The sequence below is a fragment of the Myxocyprinus asiaticus genome, chromosome 34, assembly GCF_019703515.2.
Source record: "Myxocyprinus asiaticus isolate MX2 ecotype Aquarium Trade chromosome 34, UBuf_Myxa_2, whole genome shotgun sequence".
NCBI lineage: Eukaryota > Metazoa > Chordata > Actinopteri > Cypriniformes > Catostomidae > Myxocyprinus > Myxocyprinus asiaticus.
In genome coordinates this window covers 28,999,623-29,021,846 of record NC_059377.1, presented here as the reverse complement: position 1 = coordinate 29,021,846, position 22,224 = coordinate 28,999,623, and the positions used below count along the sequence as shown (strand labels likewise).

The window sequence follows — 22,224 nt, the reverse complement described above, 5'->3', positions numbered from 1 at the left end:
GAAACGCACGGGATACTTGTCACATCCCCCCCCTCCTCCCCAAGAGACATCCTGGACCTGGAAGCACACAGAGGGGATGGGGGGAGGGAGGAAGTGAACTTTTACACAGACCTGACCATCCTTTGTACATCCTGGACAGGCCGTCCTTATTGCCGTTGGCTGCCCCAGCTCGATGTTGCACCTTGAAAAGGAAGTCCTGGAGGGGCGAGGAACAAGCGGGTTACCCTGGCATTAGAGTCCTTCGCTCATGCTATCCATTGCAATGGGGCATGGTCAGTCAGCAGAGTGAAGCTCTGGCCCAGTATATAGTATCGTAGCTCCAGTATGGCCCACTTTATGGCCAATGCTTCCATCTCCACTGCCGCGTTCCGGGTTTCGGCTGGGGTCTGCTTCCGACTGATGTGCACTATGGGGTGTTACTCTCCCTGTTGGACTTGGAACAAGACGGCCCACAGACCCGTATCTGAGGCGTCTGTTTTTAGGAGGAAGGGGCAGCTGAAATCTGACACGTCTGTTTTTAGGAGGAAGGGGCAGCTGAAATCTGGGGCGTGTAGGACCGGAGCTGAGGCCAGGGCGTTCTTCAACTTCTGGAAGGCTTCCTCTGCAGGGCGTCTCCATTGCACCTTCTGAGGCTGCCCCTTCTTGGTCAGGTTTGTTAGGGGACAGGCTATAGTGGAGAAGTGAGGTATGAAGCATCGGTAATATCCCGCCGACCCAAGGAATGCACGTACCTGGGTTTTGGTGGTTGGTCGGCCGAAAGAGCATACTGCCTCCCACTTTCTGTTCCTGGGGCATGATCAGACCCCTTCTGATCTGATAGCCCAGGTAGCATGCCTCCGATGCTCCTAGGTGGCACTTCTTTGGATTGGCGGTGAGTCCAGTTTTCCTCAGTTCGGTCAGCACCCTCCGCAGATGGTCCAGGTGGTCCTCCCACCGCTCCGAGTGGATCACAACATCGTCCAGGTAAGCCGCCGCGTATGCCTGGTGGGGCCTCAGGAGGATGTCCATCATCCGTTGGAAAGTGGCAGGTGCCCCATGTAGACAGAAGGGTAGCACCCAATACTGCCAGTGGCCACTAGGTGTGCTGAACTATGTCTTTTTCCTGGATGATGGGGCTAGGGGTACCTGCCAATATTCCTTGGTCAGATCCAGGGTGGATATATATATATATATATATATATATATATATACATATATATATACATATATAGATAGATAGATAGATAGATAGATAGTATATATATATATATATATATATATATATATATATATATAGATATATAGATAGATAGCAGAGGGTGACATCGCCCTTCTGAACCATCACGATCAGGCTGGACCAGGGGCTTCTGAACTCTTCGATGACCCTGGGTTGTAGCATCCGTTGTATTTCCTCTGTAGCCTGTGCGAATTTCATTCGGGGCAACTTGAAAACACGTCACTGAACTGTCCAACCAGAGCTTCCAATTCCTCCTCCTGATTCGCGGAGAGTTAGTTTCCCAGATCTACCACTGGGGCCTCTGTTTGGGCATACCCAATGACCCGTCTCTCAGGATCGGTCCAGCATTTGAGGAGGTTAATATGGTAGATCTGCTCCACTCGTCTTCGTCCTAGCTGCCGGATGCGATACGTTACCGGCCCCATCCGTTCCACCACGGTGTAGGGACCCTGCCAGGTGGCCAGGAACTTAGACGTGGCACAGAGGATCAGCACCAATACCCGGTCTCCGGGGTGAAATTCACGAGTGTGGGCAGGGCGGTCGTATGTGCGCTGCTGGGCCCATTGGGCCTCTGCAAGATGTTCACGCACCAGGGGCATCACTTTTTCGATCCTCTCTCTCATCTCACATACATGCTTAATTACTGTTCGGTGCAGCGAGGGCTTTTGCTCCCAAGCCTCCCAGGTGACGTCTAGCAGGCCCTGGGGCTGGCGACCGAACAGTAACTCGAAGGGTGTGAATCCCGTGGATGCCTGAGGCACTTCCCTGATGCCGAACAACACGTAGGGTATCATGAGGTCCCAATCATGACCATCGTTTACCACCCGCTTCAGCATCCATTTTAGGGTCTGGTTAAAACGCTCCAGTAATCCGTCCGTCTGGGGGAGGTAGACCGAGGTGCGGAGTTGTTTCACTTGCAGCAGCTTGCACACGTCGGCCATGAGCTGGGACATAAACGGAGTGCCCTGGTCGGTGAGCATCTCCTTTGGGATGTCAACTTGGCTGAATAGCAGGAACAGCTCTCAAGCGATGTTCTTGGAGGTGGCTTTCCTCAGTGGCACTGCTTCGGGGTACAAAGTCGCATAATCCATTATGACCAGGATGTGCTCATGTCCCTGGGCAGCCTTCTGCAGTGGTCCCACCAGGTCCATCCCGAAGCGCTCGAAGGGCACCTCAATGATGGGTAAGGGTATGAGGGGGCTGGGGGGAGGTCGTCGTGGAGTCGTTCTTTAGCAGACCGCACAGCTCTGGCAATAGCGCCTCACTTCTGCGTCCAGTCCGGGCCAAAGGAACCGGTCCCTAAATCGTCGGGTGGTGTCCTCAATCCCTAAGTGCCTGGCCATGGGTTGCGAGTGGGCCAACTCGAGCACAGTCTCCGTCTTCATACGTGGCACCACCAAGAGGTGTTTTTCCTCCCCCCGCCTGTGAGCGACACAGTAAAGCAGACCATTATCCACAATAAAGTGAGAAGAGTGGTTGGAGGTGGGAAGTCGTACCTTGCTGTTGACTACTCTGACCTGGGACCAGCAGCTCCTGAGGCAGTCGTCCTCCCGTTGTTCCTTGCCGAACGTGCCCCCTTCCGTTATCTGTTGGAACAGGTCAGAATATACAGTAGGAGCGATCACTCTCAACTCACCATCTCGCTCGCTGTCAGTGGCAAGCAACACCGTGCATCTCCATGGTCTTGAACGGGGTCCACTGTGGCATTGCCCCCGGCAGCTGGCAGGTTGGACAGCTTGGGCCTACAGCTGTTCGATCCCCAGCCAGTCTCGTCCTAAGCATAGGGGCACCAGAAGATCTTTGACAATCCCGACCTCCACTGGCCAGCTTCCTGGTTTGGCCTTGATGGTCACTGACCTTGTTGGGATGTAGCATGTGGCGCCATGCACACAGGTGATGGGGATTGAGGCTTTGCTGTGTGGTCGGGGTGAAACTATCTGGTGCTTGGCTAGGCTTACTGCGCTCCCAGAATCCAGGAGGGCTTTCACACAGCGGCCCTCAAACTTCACCTCACTTTCTTGGGCTTCCCGGGGCACTGCTTGGTGAACGATGCAACCTGCCAGCCAGGCTCAGGCCTTCGGGGGGTTTGGGTGCATGGGCATGCGTTCCTTCCGAACGGACCATGTCGCTGGTCTGCTTACTGGCCGCGAGGTGCCCTCCAGTGGTCACCTTTCCTGGTGTGTTTTCTGGAAATAGGTGCCAGCTCTCTCTCCGCCGCCAAGGGCTTGCGTCACCTCCGCCAGTTCCACAGCCTCCATGAGGGCGGGGTCTCAGGGTTCTGCATTCCTACAGCCCGCTGTTGCTCGCGGGGGAGGGATCGAAGGAACTTGTCCACCACCACTCATTCCTCTACCTGTACTGGTGTCGGTTGCCTGGATAACAGCCATAGACGGGCTAGACGGGATAGCTGCGAGGCCTGTACGCGGGCGGGAACTTGAGCATCATACACCCATTCATGGAAGCGCTGTGCCGCGCATACTGGTGAAAGCCCCACCCGTGCCAAGATCTCATTCTTTAGCTCTTTATAATCGTCAACGGAGGCTGGGCTGAGTGCGTAGTACACATGCTGTGCTTCCCCCATCAGGAAGGGTGCAAGCATTCTCGCCAACTCGCTCCTATCCCACCCCTCCCTTTCAGCTATCACCTCTAACATATGCAGATATGCCTCCACATCATCATGCTCGGTGATCAGCTGACTAGTTCGGGCACAGGGTTGGGGGATTGTTACGTGAGCAGCGGCTTCCAATCTCAGCTGCATGAGCTCCTGTTACGCCCGCTCTTGTCATGCTGAAAGTTGTTCCGTGATTTGTTGCTGGCGGAGGGAGATGTTCGTGAGCTGTTGCATGAGCTCTTCCATTGTCTCCAGAGAGAGAGCTGGACCTGTGGAAAAACAAGATGGAGAATTGGGGTAAGTTTCATTGTCTGACCTCATTTTCTTCATTTCAGCCAGCATTATCCACCACTGTGGCAGGATAAACGAGGCACAGACAATTATTCTCAAGTGCATAGCCCCACAAAGGGGTGTTTTATTGTGACAATAAGTAAAAGAAGAACTTAATGATGCGTGGTGTCTTCGGTGCAAGGGCGGGGTGAGCGTGCCAGGGTGTCTGTGTTCGTGAATCCGGTGTTTCGTGAAGTTTCCGCGGAATGTGTGCGGTGATCGGCGCTCACTCGTTGCTGGAGTCTGGAATTGAGAGAGAGTAGAGGATTAATGTCATGCCTTGGAGTTGATGCCCTCCGTCTTCCTCTTCCTCCGGCATTTAAATCCTCTCCAGCTGATTGTTCGCAGGTGACGCCGTTCAGTGTCTACATTCCATGGCTGATTGGAAAATGAGCTCCAAAAGACGCTGAAACGCACGGGATACTCGCAACATTATATATACTCTACCAAACCACATCTTTTTACCCCTGGAGCATACACCCACTTCCCGTGAGAGTCTGTCTGTGCTTGTGTGTGCATGTGTGTCTGTGCGTGACCACTGCATGCCCTGACAGCTTTATGACCTCTTGAGTGGCAGGCCCTTATTACGTCAAACAGCCGTCAGACAGAACAGCTGCTCATCCCTCAATTCCTACACCTCTAACTCACTTCAAAGGAAACTCACTTTTCTCTGTGTCCTTTTTTCTTTCCATCATTTTGTAACAACATGGAGAAATAAATTAGGTTTGTATTTTTCATATTTTTCATTATTGCCTTTATTTTCTCCTTTCTCTTTCTTCAGTCTAAATGTCCTTCTGAACTTCTTTCCTACAAACTAACTTCCTTCAAAACTTTCTTTCCTACAAGTGAACATACTACTTCCAAAATTCATCATTAGCAGCACATTAAATGCACTTCCAAAGGCAGAGATGAGGTGCAATTTACCCTTGCTGTGTGTACAAACCTGATGGTCTAAATATATTCATCACTGTATATAAGCTAAAGAATACATGCAATACAGAATTTGGTATTTAGAATCATTCTTATTATATATAATTGATATGTAAGACATTAAGGTTTTCACTGTAATAATTACTACAGAGTTTACCACACTTTTCTGTTGGACTTATCCGACTTATCATTGATGTCAAGGTGTACTAGAGGCTGGTATCGTCCCAAAGCCAAAATGTCTTATATATTGAACCCTAGTTGCTGGTTGTCCATTTCACACTTGCATCACTGCCGTTTGTTTTATGCATGTGACGTCATCGACGCACACGTATACCAATAGACAATAGTGTGCCTAGCCTATTCTCTGCCTAGCCTATTCTATTACATTTACTACATTGTAAGTAGCTTTTATATATATATATATATATATATATATATATATATACTGTGTGTGTGTGTGTGTGTGTGTGTGTGTGTGTGTGTGTGTATATATCGTACAGGCCTCTGCTTTCTTCTGTCTCTGTTTCTCCCTCACTTCTTTACTCCTGTTTCTATTTGCTGATATAGTGTGTAACTGTATATTGCGTAAATGGATTTGTTGTTGTGATATGTTTGCTGGACTCTTTTAGTCGGCATCAGTAACAAGGCTAATGGCTCCTCTGACATTCAGTTGAAGCCATTTAATATGCATTCCATTGTGTTGCTTTGTTACTTGTTTAAACATGTGCCCTTTCTCACTGTGCAGTCTCGTAATCAAAACAATGCACATATGACTCACACTGTGACCCCATCGCTGTGTGTGTGCGTGTGTGTGTTTGTAGGCTGCCTGTGTGCCGGTCATGCTGAGTAACGGTTGGGAACTCCCCTTCTCCGAGGTCATCGACTGGAACACAGCCGCTGTGATCGGGGACGAGAGGCTCCTACTGCAGGTAAGAAATCCATTACTCTTTTATTCCATTCCTTCTATGACCTCTTTCATGTTATGCCCATTCTGTGTGACCTCAGACACTTTGACTCTTGCTCAAATACTCATTGTCCCTCCCTCTTTGGCTTCTAATGTAACTTTGGCATTCTGACATTGATGGAAAATCTAGCTAGTTAAGGTGGTTGATCAGTTGGACTACCAGCTAATGGGGCTGAGGTTAACCAGGTTAGAGCTGTTAGACACCCTTTTTTGGATCTGTTTTTCTTAACGGGGGAGGGGGGAATACAAGATACACTATTTGGTTATTTTCACTAAGAAAATGCAACCATTCTGATATTCACCTCCCCACCCTCTTTCTCTTCTTCGTCATTTGTGCTTGTTTCCTTCTACTTGGTCTTGTTACAGTACTGAGCACTCATACATAACCTCTCTAGCAGCAGTGTGCTGATTTATCCTGCTCTCTCTCTCTGCAGATCCCGTCCACGGTGCGCTCCATTCATCAGGATAAGATTCTGGCTCTGCGACAGCAGACACAGTTCTTGTGGGAGGCCTACTTCTCCTCTGTGGAGAAGATTGTGCTCACCACTCTAGAAGTAAGTAATGAATTTTCAGTCGCGCCACCTCCTGCTGTCACACACACACACACACACACACACTCTCATTACACATTTGTGACGCCCACTAAAGCTGCTTTAGACAAAAAAGCTATTCCCCATTGGTGGGTTCAAATAGTTTTGATAATTTAGAATTAAAATGGCATATTAGAAGTGGTGGAGGTGTGTACAATTTTACATGTTAGTCTACTTGTGAAAACCCTTCTATTGTCTAATTTAATGCATTTTTCATAACAAATTTAATAATCACTATAGCAATTTTTGTGAAATGTTTTTCAGCATGGTTTGAGAATGTTTCAGAATGCATCTTGTGTGCTTCTATGGAGGCATGGTAATCTGACCAATCGTACAAAAGTGTCAAGATTGTCAATGTCAGAAATTGTGCTCATTTAATTTGTGACCTAGAAATAGTGTGGAATTTTTTCAATTTACGCCATAACATTTCTTTTTTCCTTTTTTCAAAATACTGAAACGCACTTTTTTCCAGGCTTAAATTAGATTTTGAATTCCAAATTTCTAATGTGGAACATTTGAGTCTTTAAAAAAAGCTTAATATAGGCTGTTTAATTGCAGGTTCTGTTGTGACAGCTTGCCCCAGTATAGCGCACCACTATTGGGGCATGTTTACACATGTCAGCATGTGTTCAATGAACTGTATCTTTTTCCCGGGACAAGAATTCAGTAGCTTATTTTAATCAATCGTTTAATGTATGTGCTTATACAGAAATTAACATTTAAGTAAATACTGGAGTAAAAAGTGTGACATTTACTCCTGGTTAGCCTAATAGCAATGAAGTTGTACTCCATTTTCAGTGACTGACAATTATCCCCCAAAGACCATAAACTAGTGAAAGGGCTGTCAAATCCCCAACTTCCCACAGTGAAGGTACAAATATCATTGCAATTTGAGCCAGCATCTGAAGAGTTACTTTCATCCACTGCCCTCCATTTGGAAGATTGCGGCCATCCTGATGCAAGATTGAGTCGTCAATCACATGTCTTCAGTCTCTAAAAGGGAGGACTTTTAGCTGAGTGAGAGGATGGGCCTTTCATCAGCCCCTCAGATTGGGTTTTTAAGATGACAGGTGGGCTTCTACAAGGGCGAAAGGCTACAGCTTATTTTTAGCGGTTGTGTCAAATGATTATTGACTGCGCTGAGGGGGGGACCGAAAGAAATCAAAGGAAAAACACTCAAATGAGCTTGCATGCTTTTGTCACATCAGATGAAATTTTACATTAATATTCTCAGTCATTTTTCTACTTATTTAGTTTATTACTTTTACTTTTGTATTTTTACTTATACTGTATAGGCTAATTTCTATGGATGGAAATATGGCTGCAGAACTGGTTTACCATTATGCTTAAATGTAAATGTAAGTCCTACAAATTTAAACGTTTGCTTTAGGTTTTCTGTGCACATTCACTTTGTTCACTTGTACACTTTTTGGTTTACCACATGTATATTATGTACTGTAAAACTTCAGGATTGATAGACGATAAATAGGCCAGACCGTTTTGGGATTACCAATAACTGCCCAATTGACCAGAAGTGGGTATTTCCTCTAGTGTCAGTTCCAAAAGCTACTGACAGCCTTGTTAATTGATGCAGCACATTTTCTGTTGTCAAATAAATTTTTGTCCTAATTTTTTTGTAAAAATTGTGTAAAAAAAAAAAAAAAAAACATTATTTAAAGGAAGCAATTTTGTGTACATTGCATTTGCTATCACTAAATTATATACATCAGCATAATATGGGTCGTTGGCCACCCTAAGCCCTAAGTATCAGAATTGACATTGTCAAATAAAAAACTCATATCAGTCTGCTATTCCAGTAAATCACTGACCACAGGTTCTTTAGATTTATTAATTTAACCCTTGAATTAGGTGTGTGGATTCCTCATTTGGTTTATTCTGAATCAACATACCCAAATACTTTTAAACCTATTTATCTTCACCATTGTTCCCAACTATATTGAACCCAAACACGGAAGTGTAAAGGAAAGCACTATACACCTTAAATTAACTCATTATGCAGTTGTGTCTTTCGATAGAAACTGTATTTGCGTTTGAAATACATTTGTGTGGACCCAATGAGATTAAATGCTAGGGAATCTCACCATCCTTCAACTAATGAATCCACTCAGATGATCCAGCTACTCAGTAAATTCTATAAGATTCATTTGTACTACAAAATGCCTCCAGGCTAGAATTAGGCATATGCATTGAAGATACAGTCTCAGAGACATCCAGCTTGTATGAAAACTCGTTCCAGTTGCCAACGATTAGGCTGTCACTAAGCCAAGCCACTTTCGCGCCAAGGGGCACATATAACCAATAATCGACGGCAACAAAAAAACCCTATCAGTCTTTGTCTCTTTTTACAGCATCCATTCACGGCTGAAAGCCTCACTCAAGGCCAAAGAAACAATTGCTCCTCTTAATGCTGCGAGCAGCTGATTGGCACAATGAAGGCGGCGAAATCAGTGGAGCATTTGATCATTTGTCTTGTAGTTTATAGACCCAGAGCCGCTCCTCTGCTGAAGTTTCATTTCGAAACATTAATTTAACCTTTTACAAAGATCGCAACTTCACAGCTGTCACCATTGTGCGAATTTAGCAGGAAAAGTCTTGAAGTGTTTACACTTAAGGGATAGTTTAGCCAAAAAATGTATTATATCATCATTTACTCACTGTCATGTTATTTCAAACCCTTTATACTTTCAGTCTTTCATGGAACATAAAAGGAGATATCAGGTAGAATATGAGCCTCAGTCACCATTACTTTCATTAAATGGGGAAAAAAAGATGCAATGAACGTGAAAGGTGACCGAGGTTAACATTCTTCCTAACATCTTTTTTGTTCCAAGGAAGCGAGGAAGTCAAACAGGTTTGGTATAACATGAGGATGAGTAAATGAAAACAAAATGTTTATTTTTGGCCAACCATCCCTTAATGCAAAGTGTTTGTTTACGTGTTTCTTTTTAGATCATTCAGGACCGAGTGCTTCAGCAAACCTCCAGGAGCACTCTGATGTGGAACAGTCACCCTGGTGGTCTTTTTACACTGCCCCAGTACTCATCCTACCTGGGTGACTTCCCTTTCTACTATGCCGAACTTGGTAATTGTCCATTTTGTTCTCTATAGTGCAAAGTCTAACCTCTGTTAAAGGCTTAGTCTGATTAAATATTCTGCACTGCAAGAAATCATATTCTTAACGAGATGCTGTCTTTTTTTTTTTTTTTTTTTTTTTCGGTAAAATTATCTTAAACATCTGTAAAACATGACAAATTCACTTTTTTCACTGACTTTTTGCTTGAATAAAATGTTATATGACACTTTTCCAATTGTTATAAGCCTAAACAAGTGACAAATACACTCTGGCCCCATTTACATTAACATGTTTTTGGTGATCTGATTGCTATCAGTTATAACTTGACCATATTAAATGACAGGTGTAAGTGCACCCAAGATGCATTGTGATCGGATAACTGAAACCACATTCGGAGGTGGTTAGAGACAGATTCTGACCACATTCAAAGAAGGTGTAAATGCAAATGCATTTTCGTTATCCAGATACAACTACGTAAGTAATTATTTATGTGATGAGGTTGCGCTACAGTCACCCGTTGTTAAAGTGTTGTGTGTTCTTGCCTCATTCTATTTATTCTACCATTGCAATGTTAAAAACACAACAGACACTGCAGTCTTGCAATCTCATCACCCAGACAATGAAAAAAAATCCCATGAATTCTTCCATTGAAATACACTTGGAATATCTTGTCTCTCTCCTCAAATCCCCAATCGCTCACATCTCCCTCCTGTTTTCTACTCACTATTTGGCTTGAGAGACTTTCACGTAAAACCAGGCTTTACTCGCGCGTTTCAGCTTAGAAGCATATTTAGCACTTACAAAATGCCAAACGCAAGATAAATATAATTAAATTTGCTTCGGTGATGCAACATTTAGCTTTGGTGGCCACCAAAAACATTCAAAGAAGGAAAAACCCTAACTGTCAACCTGATGGATGTCATTTGAATTATCCATCAATGTTTTTAAAATTCTCTAATAGACAGAGAATTTTTTTGTTATCACAGCCTCTGATGTAATATGTAAGTAACATTTTCCATTTTGCTTGGGTAACTTTTTACGCATTTGATTGCAGGTTGTAAATGCAAGCCAGCTAAAGAATATCCAGACACTATCCAGATATGAAATGCATGTTAGTGCAAGGTTAAAATGGGCCTTATATTCAAGTTTGATTCTCTGAAAACAAGTTTAAATATCTTATGCATTTTTGCTTTTCAGGTGAATATTTCTTGTTTTAAGGATGTTTTGATATTTTTAATGGAAAACAAGATGAATGTTCTCATGAAACCAGAAGTGTGTAATTTTGCCACTACTAGTGTCACCAAAGGGAATTTCAAACAGGTTCCCCAAAAAACTACACCGTCTTCCATTGGTTGATTAAACAGAAAGTCCTGCCCCAAATTCTTGCCATTGGTTGAACCAATGTTGCTGTGTCTGACTGGTTGGGAACCTCATACAGAGTAAAGTTTTGATAGCACCATAGAGCCCCAGTGTTTACACTTTTGAGGGAAATCAACCTACAGATGGCTTACTTATAGTTGTCTGTGCATATTAAGCTGGGTTAGGAGAAAATATTTTGCCATCCAAAAAATTACACACTTCAGCTTTAAGAATGTGGCACCCTTTTTTCCCAAACTTTATAAACTAGTCCTGTATGACATTTTGAGGTTATGTTCAAATGTTTCTGGAATTAATGAGCTTTCTAAGACATGACAGAGAGGAATTATGGGACTGTCAGATTCTCTTTCATCTGTTACTGACGTGCGTTTTGTTGGAGCCAAATTTGTGACTAGCCTTGTGTGTACTTCAAAACTCTAGTTATGTTGTCTGGTCCTCTCCTTTATCATCATCCAACTTATTTTTAAACACCCTCTCCCACCACCTCTTAATTGCAGAAATGCCTTGATGTCTACAAATTTAAGCACGTAGCTAAGTGACAGCCATTGTACAATTTGATAGATGATCGACTCGCCCTGTGTAATTGGATAGTGAAATCCATATTCACAATCTAAAGTCATGCATTGCAACTGTTGCTAATGCAGCCCACGCTCACTTCTGTCTTAATCTGCAGTGCTTGTCAGGCCAATCAATATGAAGCTGTTGATTGAGCACCTCTTGTTAGTGAGAAAATGCGGGTGTAAAATACACTGCGGTAACCAACAAGAATGATCTTCTTGTATCTGTGCAGTCGTCTCTGCTGCACTAATTAAACATGGTGAGTTATTTCGAGATGGGGAATGCACTCCACAGAATGGTGACAACAGTCAGTTTTCATTATCTCATGACCAAAGCAGGCAAAAAACAACAGCTCTCTGGATCTGTAGGGAGATTCAAAACAATAAGCATGATATTAATGACATTATCATCTGTATAATTAAACATGTAGTCTATTAATTTCATTTAGTAACCATAAAACATGGATTAGTTATCTACAGTTAAACTCCACAAGTCATACTGCGACAGTTGTGCTGGAGAAGTATTTTATGGATATGTTTAGCTAACTATCAGGACCATGCTGAATTTTTACCTGCAGAATGATTTGCAGATTTCCAATGTCATTCACAAAGTCCTTCTCATATTTTGCCCCTTGTATGTACATTTATGAAATATTTTGGTTAATTTTATAGGTTTTAGCTACCAATACGTGTGGTACTCTCAGCTCTGTTTGACACATATTTTACCATGTTTATGGTACAGAATTCCATAGATTTAATAACCAGTGCAGAAAATGTAAAAAAACAAAAAACAAACAGTCTGCCGGTTCTGTCTGAAGTTATGAGTAGGTGCAGCATTGTGAGTATCATCACTGTTACATCATTTTTGTCTGATTATGTGTTACTTATCTGATCCTTTAAAACTAATTCTCGTTTTTTAGGAATCAAGCCAAATCCCAAGTTCACTGCTGTCATCCATGCCGTCACCCCCCTGGTATCTCAGTCTCAACCCATTCTCAAGCTCCTCGTCTCAGTGGCTAGGTCCCAGTACTGTGCTCAGGTAAGAACCACCTCTTTTGCCAGTGCTGTGGCCTAATGGCCATGCTCCAGACACATTTAGTTGTGCTCCAGACACATTCAGCCTCCGACGTGTCCTATTCCACCTTTCTCTCTCCAATAATTAGCTTATTGTGTAGAGTCTCTATAAAAATTGCAAGAATAAACAAAAAAATAAAACAAAGGAAAGACCACCTTCAATGACTATAAACCCCATCCATTAGTATCTGGATCAGAGCTGACTGCCATTTGATATGGACTCGTTACTCTTTAAAATGGCCTTAGTTAACTTTTTGACTATTGGCTGCCCATTAGACACTGCAATTTGTTTATAGAAGTTGATAATATTATAATTAGAGCAGTCAATTTAAAAGCTACTTTTAACTTGACACACCATAAAAACGCCTGTGTGATGCATATGTACATATTAGTGCCCATTGCAATTAAGGTGCAAACTACGGGGACTAGTTATTTCAATTAGTCAACCTCTCACTTACACTTTGGGAAAAGTTTAAAGTTTCTGCTTGTTTTGGTGCTATTGTAATGCATTTCTGTCTTTATACTATGTAAGGCTTTGTTTAGAAAATGTTAATAAAACATTATTGTTATATACTGTTCTTTTAAGAAAAACAAATGCATTTTGACAGAAAAAAGTATTTAGAGAGTTACATTTCAGCACTTTCAAAATCTGCGATAAATCGTGCATTAAATATTTTAATTGTCTGACAGCATTAGTACATATACCAACAATTAAAAAATAGTGCAATGGGAATGCAAGAATGTTTTCTGTGTAAATGGCCTAATTCGAGTCTACCTCGGACAGACTGACAAACTCAATTGCAAATTTGATTGTGGACTGTAGGCCAGTAATCAGATTAAGTTTATTGCAATGGTTTTGAAACAAACAATACATGCCTTCTAAAGCCACTTTTTGTCATTTATTTTCAAAGCTTTACTTGTGTGCAACAATGTCTTTGAATTATCTCCATTTGAGGGCTTTTCTCTGCTATTATTTTAAAGCCTGCAATCAATTATTTGTGATAAATACAATCACTGTAAAATGCAATAAATTTGATTGGATCAGTTGACATCCCTGGTTATAACCTGATACAGACATAGAGAGATGTTTTCCTCTCGAAGACAAGTGGATATCTCTCTGCATTCAAATCGGATTGAAGCATCAAATTTTCCGTGCATCTTGACACCACGTCTTTGCTGCTCCCCTTAGTTTAAACCCCTCTTAAACCTCAGGGACTAAATCAGAGCCCAGACATCCCAGCAGCCCCTGCGTTTCCATGGCATCCATTGCCTTCTCGAGTGTTTACCACCCTGGGAACCAAAACGTATTTATTCTTCTCCAGTGTGCAAGAGAGAGAGGGAGAGACAGGTTGGGGGAGGAGGAAAGGAGGTGAATTAAATGCAGTGTGTCCCCGCTGACTGCGCAAAGCATGTTGCGCACACAAGCTGGCGGTTTACGCAGACGGTCTCCTCTCTTCTCCGCGAGAGGGGCTTGAAAAGACTCGGCTGCTGCCGAATGCTTGGCTTTTGTTTCTCTGGTGGAGCTTGAATAGAGCATGCTCAACTCCAACTGAAGTGGAGGGACGGGAATAGCGATGCTAGCCCTTTTAGCTCCAATAAATCACCTGGAGTCAGGGACAGTTCACCCAGAAATGGTCTCAGTCACCATTTACTTTCATTGCATCTTTTTTTCCACAGTAATTGCTTCATACATGCTTCGTATTTGTGCCACTCCTTAAGCTGTTGCACCTGTTAATAAACACAAATGTCAATCCCAAAAACTATGTACATAGCCATAGTCTTAGTGTAATTTCCCCTTGACAGATTCAGATCTTGAATTGTGAAGTGTGAGAGGTGGATTTTAAAGGAGTATTTTTTAATGCCATTAATTGTGGCTTCCTCTGCAATGTATCAGAGTTTGAACACAGATGGTCTCTATTAACCACCCCGTTTTTTTTTTTTTTTTTTTTTTTTTTTTGAGAGGTGGAGGTATGTGTGGATAAAATGTATACTCACACGCAAGCAAACACTCACTCACAGCGGTAGGCCCCACTCTGTTACCTAGCTTGCCAGAACAAGCTCAACAAGACACCTATCTCCTCTGTCATTTATTTATATCCCTTATTCCTCTACTTCTTTTCCTTTCCTCATTGCTTAAGGTATAGTTCACCCCAAAATAAAAAAAATCTGTCATACACTCATTCTCAAGTTAATCCAAACCTGAAGTCGAAACCCTTTTCTGTGTTCACGATAGCCGAGAATAATGCCTGTAACCATTGTGACAGTGATGGCAGTACATGGGTATTTCTTTAACTTGGGGCACTTTCAGCCCTGTAAATTTCTAGAAAGTATAATCCTGTTAAAAAAAAAATGTCACACTCTCACTAGTTTAATTTGTTTATTAACTGTGTCCAAAAGTGTATGTACATGTATCACAGGGGATTTATGTTATTTTTGTCATTTTATTTCAGAAAGTCATGTAAATTTCCACCATAGTGTCATTTCCAACACATCTCAAGTTTTTTATTGTTTAATAGAAATCCTTGACGGTTTTTTAATGGTTGACTGTATCCTAAATATACACAGTTAAAAAACATAAAATGTTCACACTTATTGCATAATTTAATAAACACACAATAAATATTTAATTTTTTATTTATTTTATTTTTTATTTGCTTAAAAATGAACAAATTGCCATTTATTAATTGAGTACATAATCAGTGTTTAAAACAATGTCCTTACCTTCCCCGGTCCACTATGGTAAGCCTATAAAAATGATTTGTATTTTGAGCTGTCGTGTCAGATTGGCTTATGACCAGGGTCCAAAATTTACACCCGCCAAGCACCAAATGCGGGTAAATTTTCTATTTTGCTGGTGAATTTCACAGTGTCACGCCATTCTGGTGGGTGCTTGTAAAATAATGTAACATTTTCCAGTTTTGTCTTCAAGGGGGCTCTGTAGGCCTTAGTGATGGGAAGATCGGATCATTTTACTGACTTGAATCTTTGAGTCTCGTTCAGTAAAATTAACAAATCTTTTTTCAAGTCATTTAGTTCATTTCGTTCATTTGAGCAGAATTAAATTAAAATGTTACCTTTTCAGTAGCCAAATCCTACTTACGCAAACTTTGATTATTGATAATGCAACCAAGGACAAATTATGAGAAACAGAAAGATTAGTTCACCTCTGGAATCTTCTTGTCGGAGTCGTTCGTTCTTTTGTCACTGCATAGCATCTACGGCTGTCACATGACAAAAGAACGAACGACTCGGACCAGAAGACTCGAGAGATTAACTAATCATTTCTGTTTCCTGTGTGAGCACTGCATAGTGTATACGACTGTCACATGACAAAAGAATGAATGACTCGGACCAAAAGACTCGAGTTGAACTAATCATTTCTGTTTCTTGTACAGCGCCTATGCGGTTTTCACGTAACAAACGAACAGAGGTTGCGCAATGCACATGCACGGCCAACACAAAATGAAAGAATCACTCTCTGAGACTACTCGTTCTTCTGAGTCACATAAAAGATTTGTTCAAAATGAACGAATCCTCCATGAACGACCCATCACTAATAGGCCTACAACTAGTAATGTTGCAGGTGTTTACATAGAACGGCTCTCATTAGCTAGTACCACTGCTCATCGATTGTCTCAGTTAGCTGTAAATCTAGAAGCAAGATAATGGCAATGTTCAGGAGCGTTCATGCCATCGGGGTGTAGGGAAGACCATTTTCGCATTTCCAGTGGATGTGCGATTAAGTTTTAATAACCCACCACCACACATTCAAATTCTCTGGTAATGATTGCATTATATAATAGGCTACAGAAATCGAATGATTTTCATGACATTCAGTTTTGTTAAAGGATTCTCAAAGTGTTTCCTGTACTGTCATTAAGCGCTGCAGCAACCCTCACTACTTATGTGTATCTTCAGCACGAGACATAAAGCTCTGCCAGAGTAGACCGATTTTAAACCAAATGACTCTTGAGTCGGTTCTTTTGAATCTACAGCGCAAGACATAAGACACGACAGTGTAGTCTGATTCTCAAAGAAAGTATTCTTTTGAGCTGATCCTTTTAGTGAATCAATAACTACAGCACTACCAATTCCTAAATGAACGACTCTGTTAGCCGGCTCTTTTTAGTGAATCAAAGAATCAGTTGGAGCTGACTGAATTAACTCACTCCAAATGAACCAAGAACTGTTACTGTGTTATGTGTACTTAAGGCTCAGGAGACTCATGAAACTTACTTACTGGTTGTTCATATGACAACAAGTAGTTTAAAATACAGATGTAGTTTTGTTGTAATAAGGAAATAATCTGAAAAAGAATTCTATATGGACTAACTGGCAATTTAATATTTAATAAATAATCAAATAAATAAAAAAAAAAAAAGCAGTTTTAAATTTTAAACATGCTTACAGCATTGTTTATTTGTCCCTCATGTCTGTAAAATCCACTTATAATGCAATAAAAAAAAAATTTTTTTTCATCTACCAGCCACCTTGGCTGGTGGGCTATAAAGTTAATTTCAGACCCTGCTTATAACGTTCGTCCTCGCGTCATTTCGTCATGTCCGTGTAACACAGGAAAGAAAAACCGTTTATCTCTACGTTCTCATGTTAACAGTAGATAGCGGTAATGCAATATTTTAGTTTGCGAGCCGCTGTTAAAAAGAAGAAACCATGGGGGCCTGGGTAGCTCAGTGGTAAAGACGCTGGCTACCACCCCTGGAGTTCGCTAGTTCGAATCCCAGGGCGTGCTGAGTGACTCCAGCCAGGTCTCCTAAACAACCAAATTGGCCCGGTTGCTAGGGAGGGTAGAGTCACATGGGGTAACCTCCTCGTGATCGTTATAATGTGGTTAGTTCTCGGTGGGGCGTGTGGTGAGTTGAGCGTGGATGCCGCGGTGGGTGGCGTGAAGCCTCCACACGCGCTATGTTTCCGTGGCAATGCACTCAACAAGCCATGTGATAAGATCTCAGACGCGGAGGCAACCGGGATTCGTCCTCCTCCACCCGGACTGAGGTGAATCACTACGTGACCACGAGGACTTAAAAGCCCATTGGGAATTGGCCATTCCAAATTGGGAGAAAAAAAGGGAAAAATCCAAAAAAAAAAAAAAAAAAAATGGAAGAAACCATGTTCAGTTCAGTCAGTCACATCCAGTGTTGCCATGTCCACTTATTATAAGCGACTATGGACTTGTTTCCAGAGTACAGTTTTAGCGTTTTTGGACTTTGGCTCCCAAAGCACAATAATCTTCGATCCACCACTAATAGCAGCTGCCAAAGAACCTCATCTAATGTTAGAGCCGCGCTCTACATCAACACAGCCAGTGGAAGAGTCATCTGACCCGCGTAGCAGTGGAATTCTGAACTTGCAGTCTCGCGAACACTATTTTCATCTGAAACTGGATCATGAGTGACAGGGCAGCTCAGTTCATTTCCTCGATCATGGCAATAATGACAAAATAGACACAAAATAACTGACTCAACAATTCACTGACAAATGAGACATACAAACACTGGAAAGACAATGTTATTTAATAAAGTAGTCCAAGTTCATCCGTCAAATTTTTATTAAACGGCAATTGCTTTGAACACTTTTTATTTTCAACTGGGTGTAGAGCGCAGCATTTTAGTCGCGCCCACACAAAAAAACTGATGGGAGGAGATTTGGTGGAACACAGACAGTGACTGGATCTAAAACATTCAGAGTTGTATGACATTACAAACTACTTTTCCAGTGTGGTTCTGTTCAGACAGCACTGGTTTACCGAAGTCTCTCAAAATGCGGATGCGAGTCAGTTCTGTTATAGAATGTTTTTGTCACTCTTGTTTATAACCATACTGTGTGAACATAACCATATTTATCACTCAAAAACAGAACTGACAACTCTATTTTGCTGCCACGTTTACATTGCCTATGATGCTATAGCAATTCATTACAGGTCCTTTCTTTGTTTCTTACGTCCATAATATCCATGATTATCAAAAAATCCAACCTTCAAGCTTTGTTTTGTTTCTAAGAGTTTAAGTAGTTTATGTCTCTGATCTTATTATAGATTATGGAATACTTAGAGTTTGAAGAGGCCTCCTGATCCTCCTGCATGTACAAGTCAGACGTTTGCATACACCTTAGCCAAATACATTTAAACTCGGTTTTTCACAATTCCCGGCATTAAATCGCAGAAAACATTCCCTGTCTTAAGTCAGTTAGGATCACAATTTTATTTTAAGAATGTGAAATGTCGGGGGCCTGGGTAGCTCAGCGAGTATTGACGCTGACTACCGCCCCTGGAGTCGCAAGTTCGAATCCAGGGTGTGCTGAGTGACTCCAGCCAGGTCTCCTAAGCAACCAAATTGGCCTGGTTGCTAGGGAGGGTAGAGTCACATGGGGTAACCTCCTCGTGGTCGTGATTAGAGGTTCTCGCTCTAAATGGGGCACGTGGTAATTTGTGCATGCATCACAGAGAATAGCATGAGTCTCCACATGCGGAGTCTCCGCGGTGTCATGCACAACGAGCCACGTGATAAGATGCGCGGATTGACAGTCTCAGAAGCAGAGGTAACTGAGACTTGTCCTCTGCCACCAAGAGGACCTACTAAGTAGTGGGAATTTGGCATTCCAAATTGGGAGAAAAGAAGATAAAACATTTTTTTACAAAAATGTGAAATGTCAGAATAATAGTAGCGAGAATGATATATTTCAGCTTATATTTCTTTCATCACATTCCCAGTGGGTCAGAAGTTTACATACAATTTGTTAGTATTTGGTAGCATTGCCTTTAAATTGTTTAACTTGGGTCAAACATTTTGGGTAGCCTTCCAGAAGCTTCTCACAATAAGTTGCTGGAATTTTGGCCCATTCCTTCAGACAGAACTGGTGTAACTGAGTCAGGTTTGTAGGCCTCCTTGCTCACACATGCTTTTTCAGTTCTGCCCACAAATTTTCTATCAGATTGAGGTCAGGGCTTTGTGATGGCCACTCCAATATGGCTTAAGGACAACAAAGTCAAGGTTGTTGTCTTTAAGCCATTTTGCCACAACTTTGGAGGTATGCTTGTGGTCATTGTCCATTTGGAAGACCCATTTGCAACCAAGCTTTAACTTCCTGGCTGATGTCTTGAGATGTTGCTTCAGTATATCCACATCATTTTCCTTCCTCATGATGCCATCTATTTTGTGAAGTGCACCAGTCCCTCCTGCAGCAAAGCACCCCTACAACATGATGCTTCCACCCAATGCTTCACGGTTGGGATGGTGTTCTTTGGCTTGCAAGCCTCACCCTTTTTCCTCCAAACATAACAATGGCCATTATGGCCAAACAGTGCAATTTCTGTTTCATTAGGCCAGAGTACATTTCTCCAAAAATAAGATCTTTGTCCCCATGTCCACTTGCAAACTGTAGTCTGGCTTTTTTTTATGCCGGTTTTGGAGCAGTGGCTTTGTCCTTGCTGAGTAGCCTTTCAGGTTATGTCGATATAAGACTCGTTTTGCTAATATTAAATCTATAGAGTGGTTAAAAAATGAGTTTTAATGACATCAACCTAAGTGTATGTAAACTTCTGACTTCAGCTGTAATATCGTTAGACAGTGGAGCTTTCATTTATTATGTTCTGCGCCGCGGTTTGAGAGCTGACTGACTCTGTGACTGAGAGTTAATGAAATGAAAGATGCGGTTAAGTAAAAGGCTAGATGGCTGTTTATATCACCAGCACTTTAAAACCTGATTTTTAAAGCAGTTTATTAATATAGTGCATTTTCATTTTGAGCAGCTTTCATGGGTATAAAAGGCAAGGCAAATTTATTTATATAGCACATTTCATACACAGTGGCAATTCAAAGTGCTTTACATATACATTTTAAAGAAAATACAAGATACATTAAAAAAAAAAAAGTACATTAAGAACATGAAATAAGAATAAAAAGAAATAAAATAAATGTGAAAAACAAATTTAATGATTAAAATGAATAAGCAACACACACATTGAGAAAGTTTTATAAAAATTAAATAAAAATAATAAAATAGAATAATTCAAATGAAAGAAAGACAAAAGCAAAATGATTCAGTGAAATCAGTAAGTGCAGCACAATGCTCAGTCAGAAAATACACAGCTAAACAGATGTGTTTTCAGTCTGGATTTAAATGTGACTACTGTTGAGGCACATCTAACCTCTTCTGGAAGCTGGTTCCATCTGCGGGCGGCATAATAGCTAAACGCTGTCTCACCTTGTTTTGAGTGAACCCTCTGTATGTCTAACTGACTTGATCCTAATGATCTGAGGTCTGTTAGGTTTATATTCAATAAGCATATCTGAAGTGTATTTAGGTCCTAGGCTATTGAGCGATTTATAAACAAGTAATAGTTCTTTAAAATCAATTCTAAATGTAACTGGAAGCCAGTGTAAAGACCTGAGGACTGGAGTATTATGCTCAGATTTTTTGGTTCGGGTGAGAATCCTGGCAGCAGCATTCTGAATGAGCTGCAGGTGTCTAATGGTCTTTTTGGGAAGGCCGGTTAGGAGTCCATTGCAGTAGTCTAACCTACTGGTGATGAATGCAAGTCTTGACTGGATACAAAACATCTAATTCTGGCTATATTTTTTAGATGATAGTAGGCTGATTTAGTTATTGCTTTGATGTGACTACTGAAACTAAGGTCTGACTCCAAAATGACACCAAGATTTCTTTCTTGATTTTTTGTCTTTAGGCCCTTGGAGTCAAGGTATATATTCACCTTTGGAATTTTGCCTTTGTTGCCAAATACAATGGCCTCTGTTTTGTCATTGTTTAACTGAAGGAAGTTTTGGCACATCCAACTGTTAATTTCATCAATGCACTGGCACAGAGAGTCTATGTGGCTGTAGTCATTTGGCGATAGGGCTAGATAGATCTGGGTATCGTCAGCATAGCTATGGTATACAATTTAGTTATTTTTCATAATTTGGCCTAGTGGGAGCATATACAGGTTGAACAGGAGTGGTGCAAGGATTGAGCCTTGTGGGACTTTGCACGTCATGGATGTCCACTCAGATTCATAGTTGCCTATGTTCACATAGTAACCCCTACCTTGTAGATAAGACCAGAACCAGCTGAGGACCGTCCCAGAGAGCCCTACCAAGTTTTCCAATCTGTCTAGGAGAATGTTGTGGTCAACAGTTTCAAAGCAGCACTGAGATCAAATAATACCAGCACTGAAATTTTGCCTGAATCAGTATTTAGCCAAATATCATTTAGGATCTTTATGAGCGCCTTTGTAAAAATGTTAGGTCTCTCTCTACTGTCTCTACCAATGAAAAGCCCACAAATAAAATTAAAAGAAAAAATGTCAGGTTTTATTCAGTGTGAGAATATGAAAAAGTTAATGAGTTTGTTTGCATGGACAATCTTGCAACATTTATGCTTAGTAAGCCAAAAATATACAGAATAAGGTCACGTAAACACTTTGTGTTCTTTTATTAGGGAAAGGTTATAAATGGTATCGTTTACG

At 41.6% G+C, this 22,224-nt stretch overlaps 1 protein-coding gene across 1 annotated transcript in view; it reads left to right on the top strand.

Annotated features, from left to right (window-relative positions):
- The window catches only part of LOC127425512 (exostosin-1b), a 128,618-nt gene that overhangs the window by 92,255 nt on the left and 14,139 nt on the right, over positions 1 to 22,224 (top strand). Inside the window, exons 3-6 of the mRNA XM_051671589.1 lie at positions 5,909 to 6,016; positions 6,486 to 6,605; positions 9,612 to 9,744; positions 12,590 to 12,708. Coding sequence (XP_051527549.1) covers positions 5,909 to 6,016; positions 6,486 to 6,605; positions 9,612 to 9,744; positions 12,590 to 12,708 — 480 coding nt within the window. The remainder of the gene's footprint in view (positions 1 to 5,908; positions 6,017 to 6,485; positions 6,606 to 9,611; positions 9,745 to 12,589; positions 12,709 to 22,224) is intronic.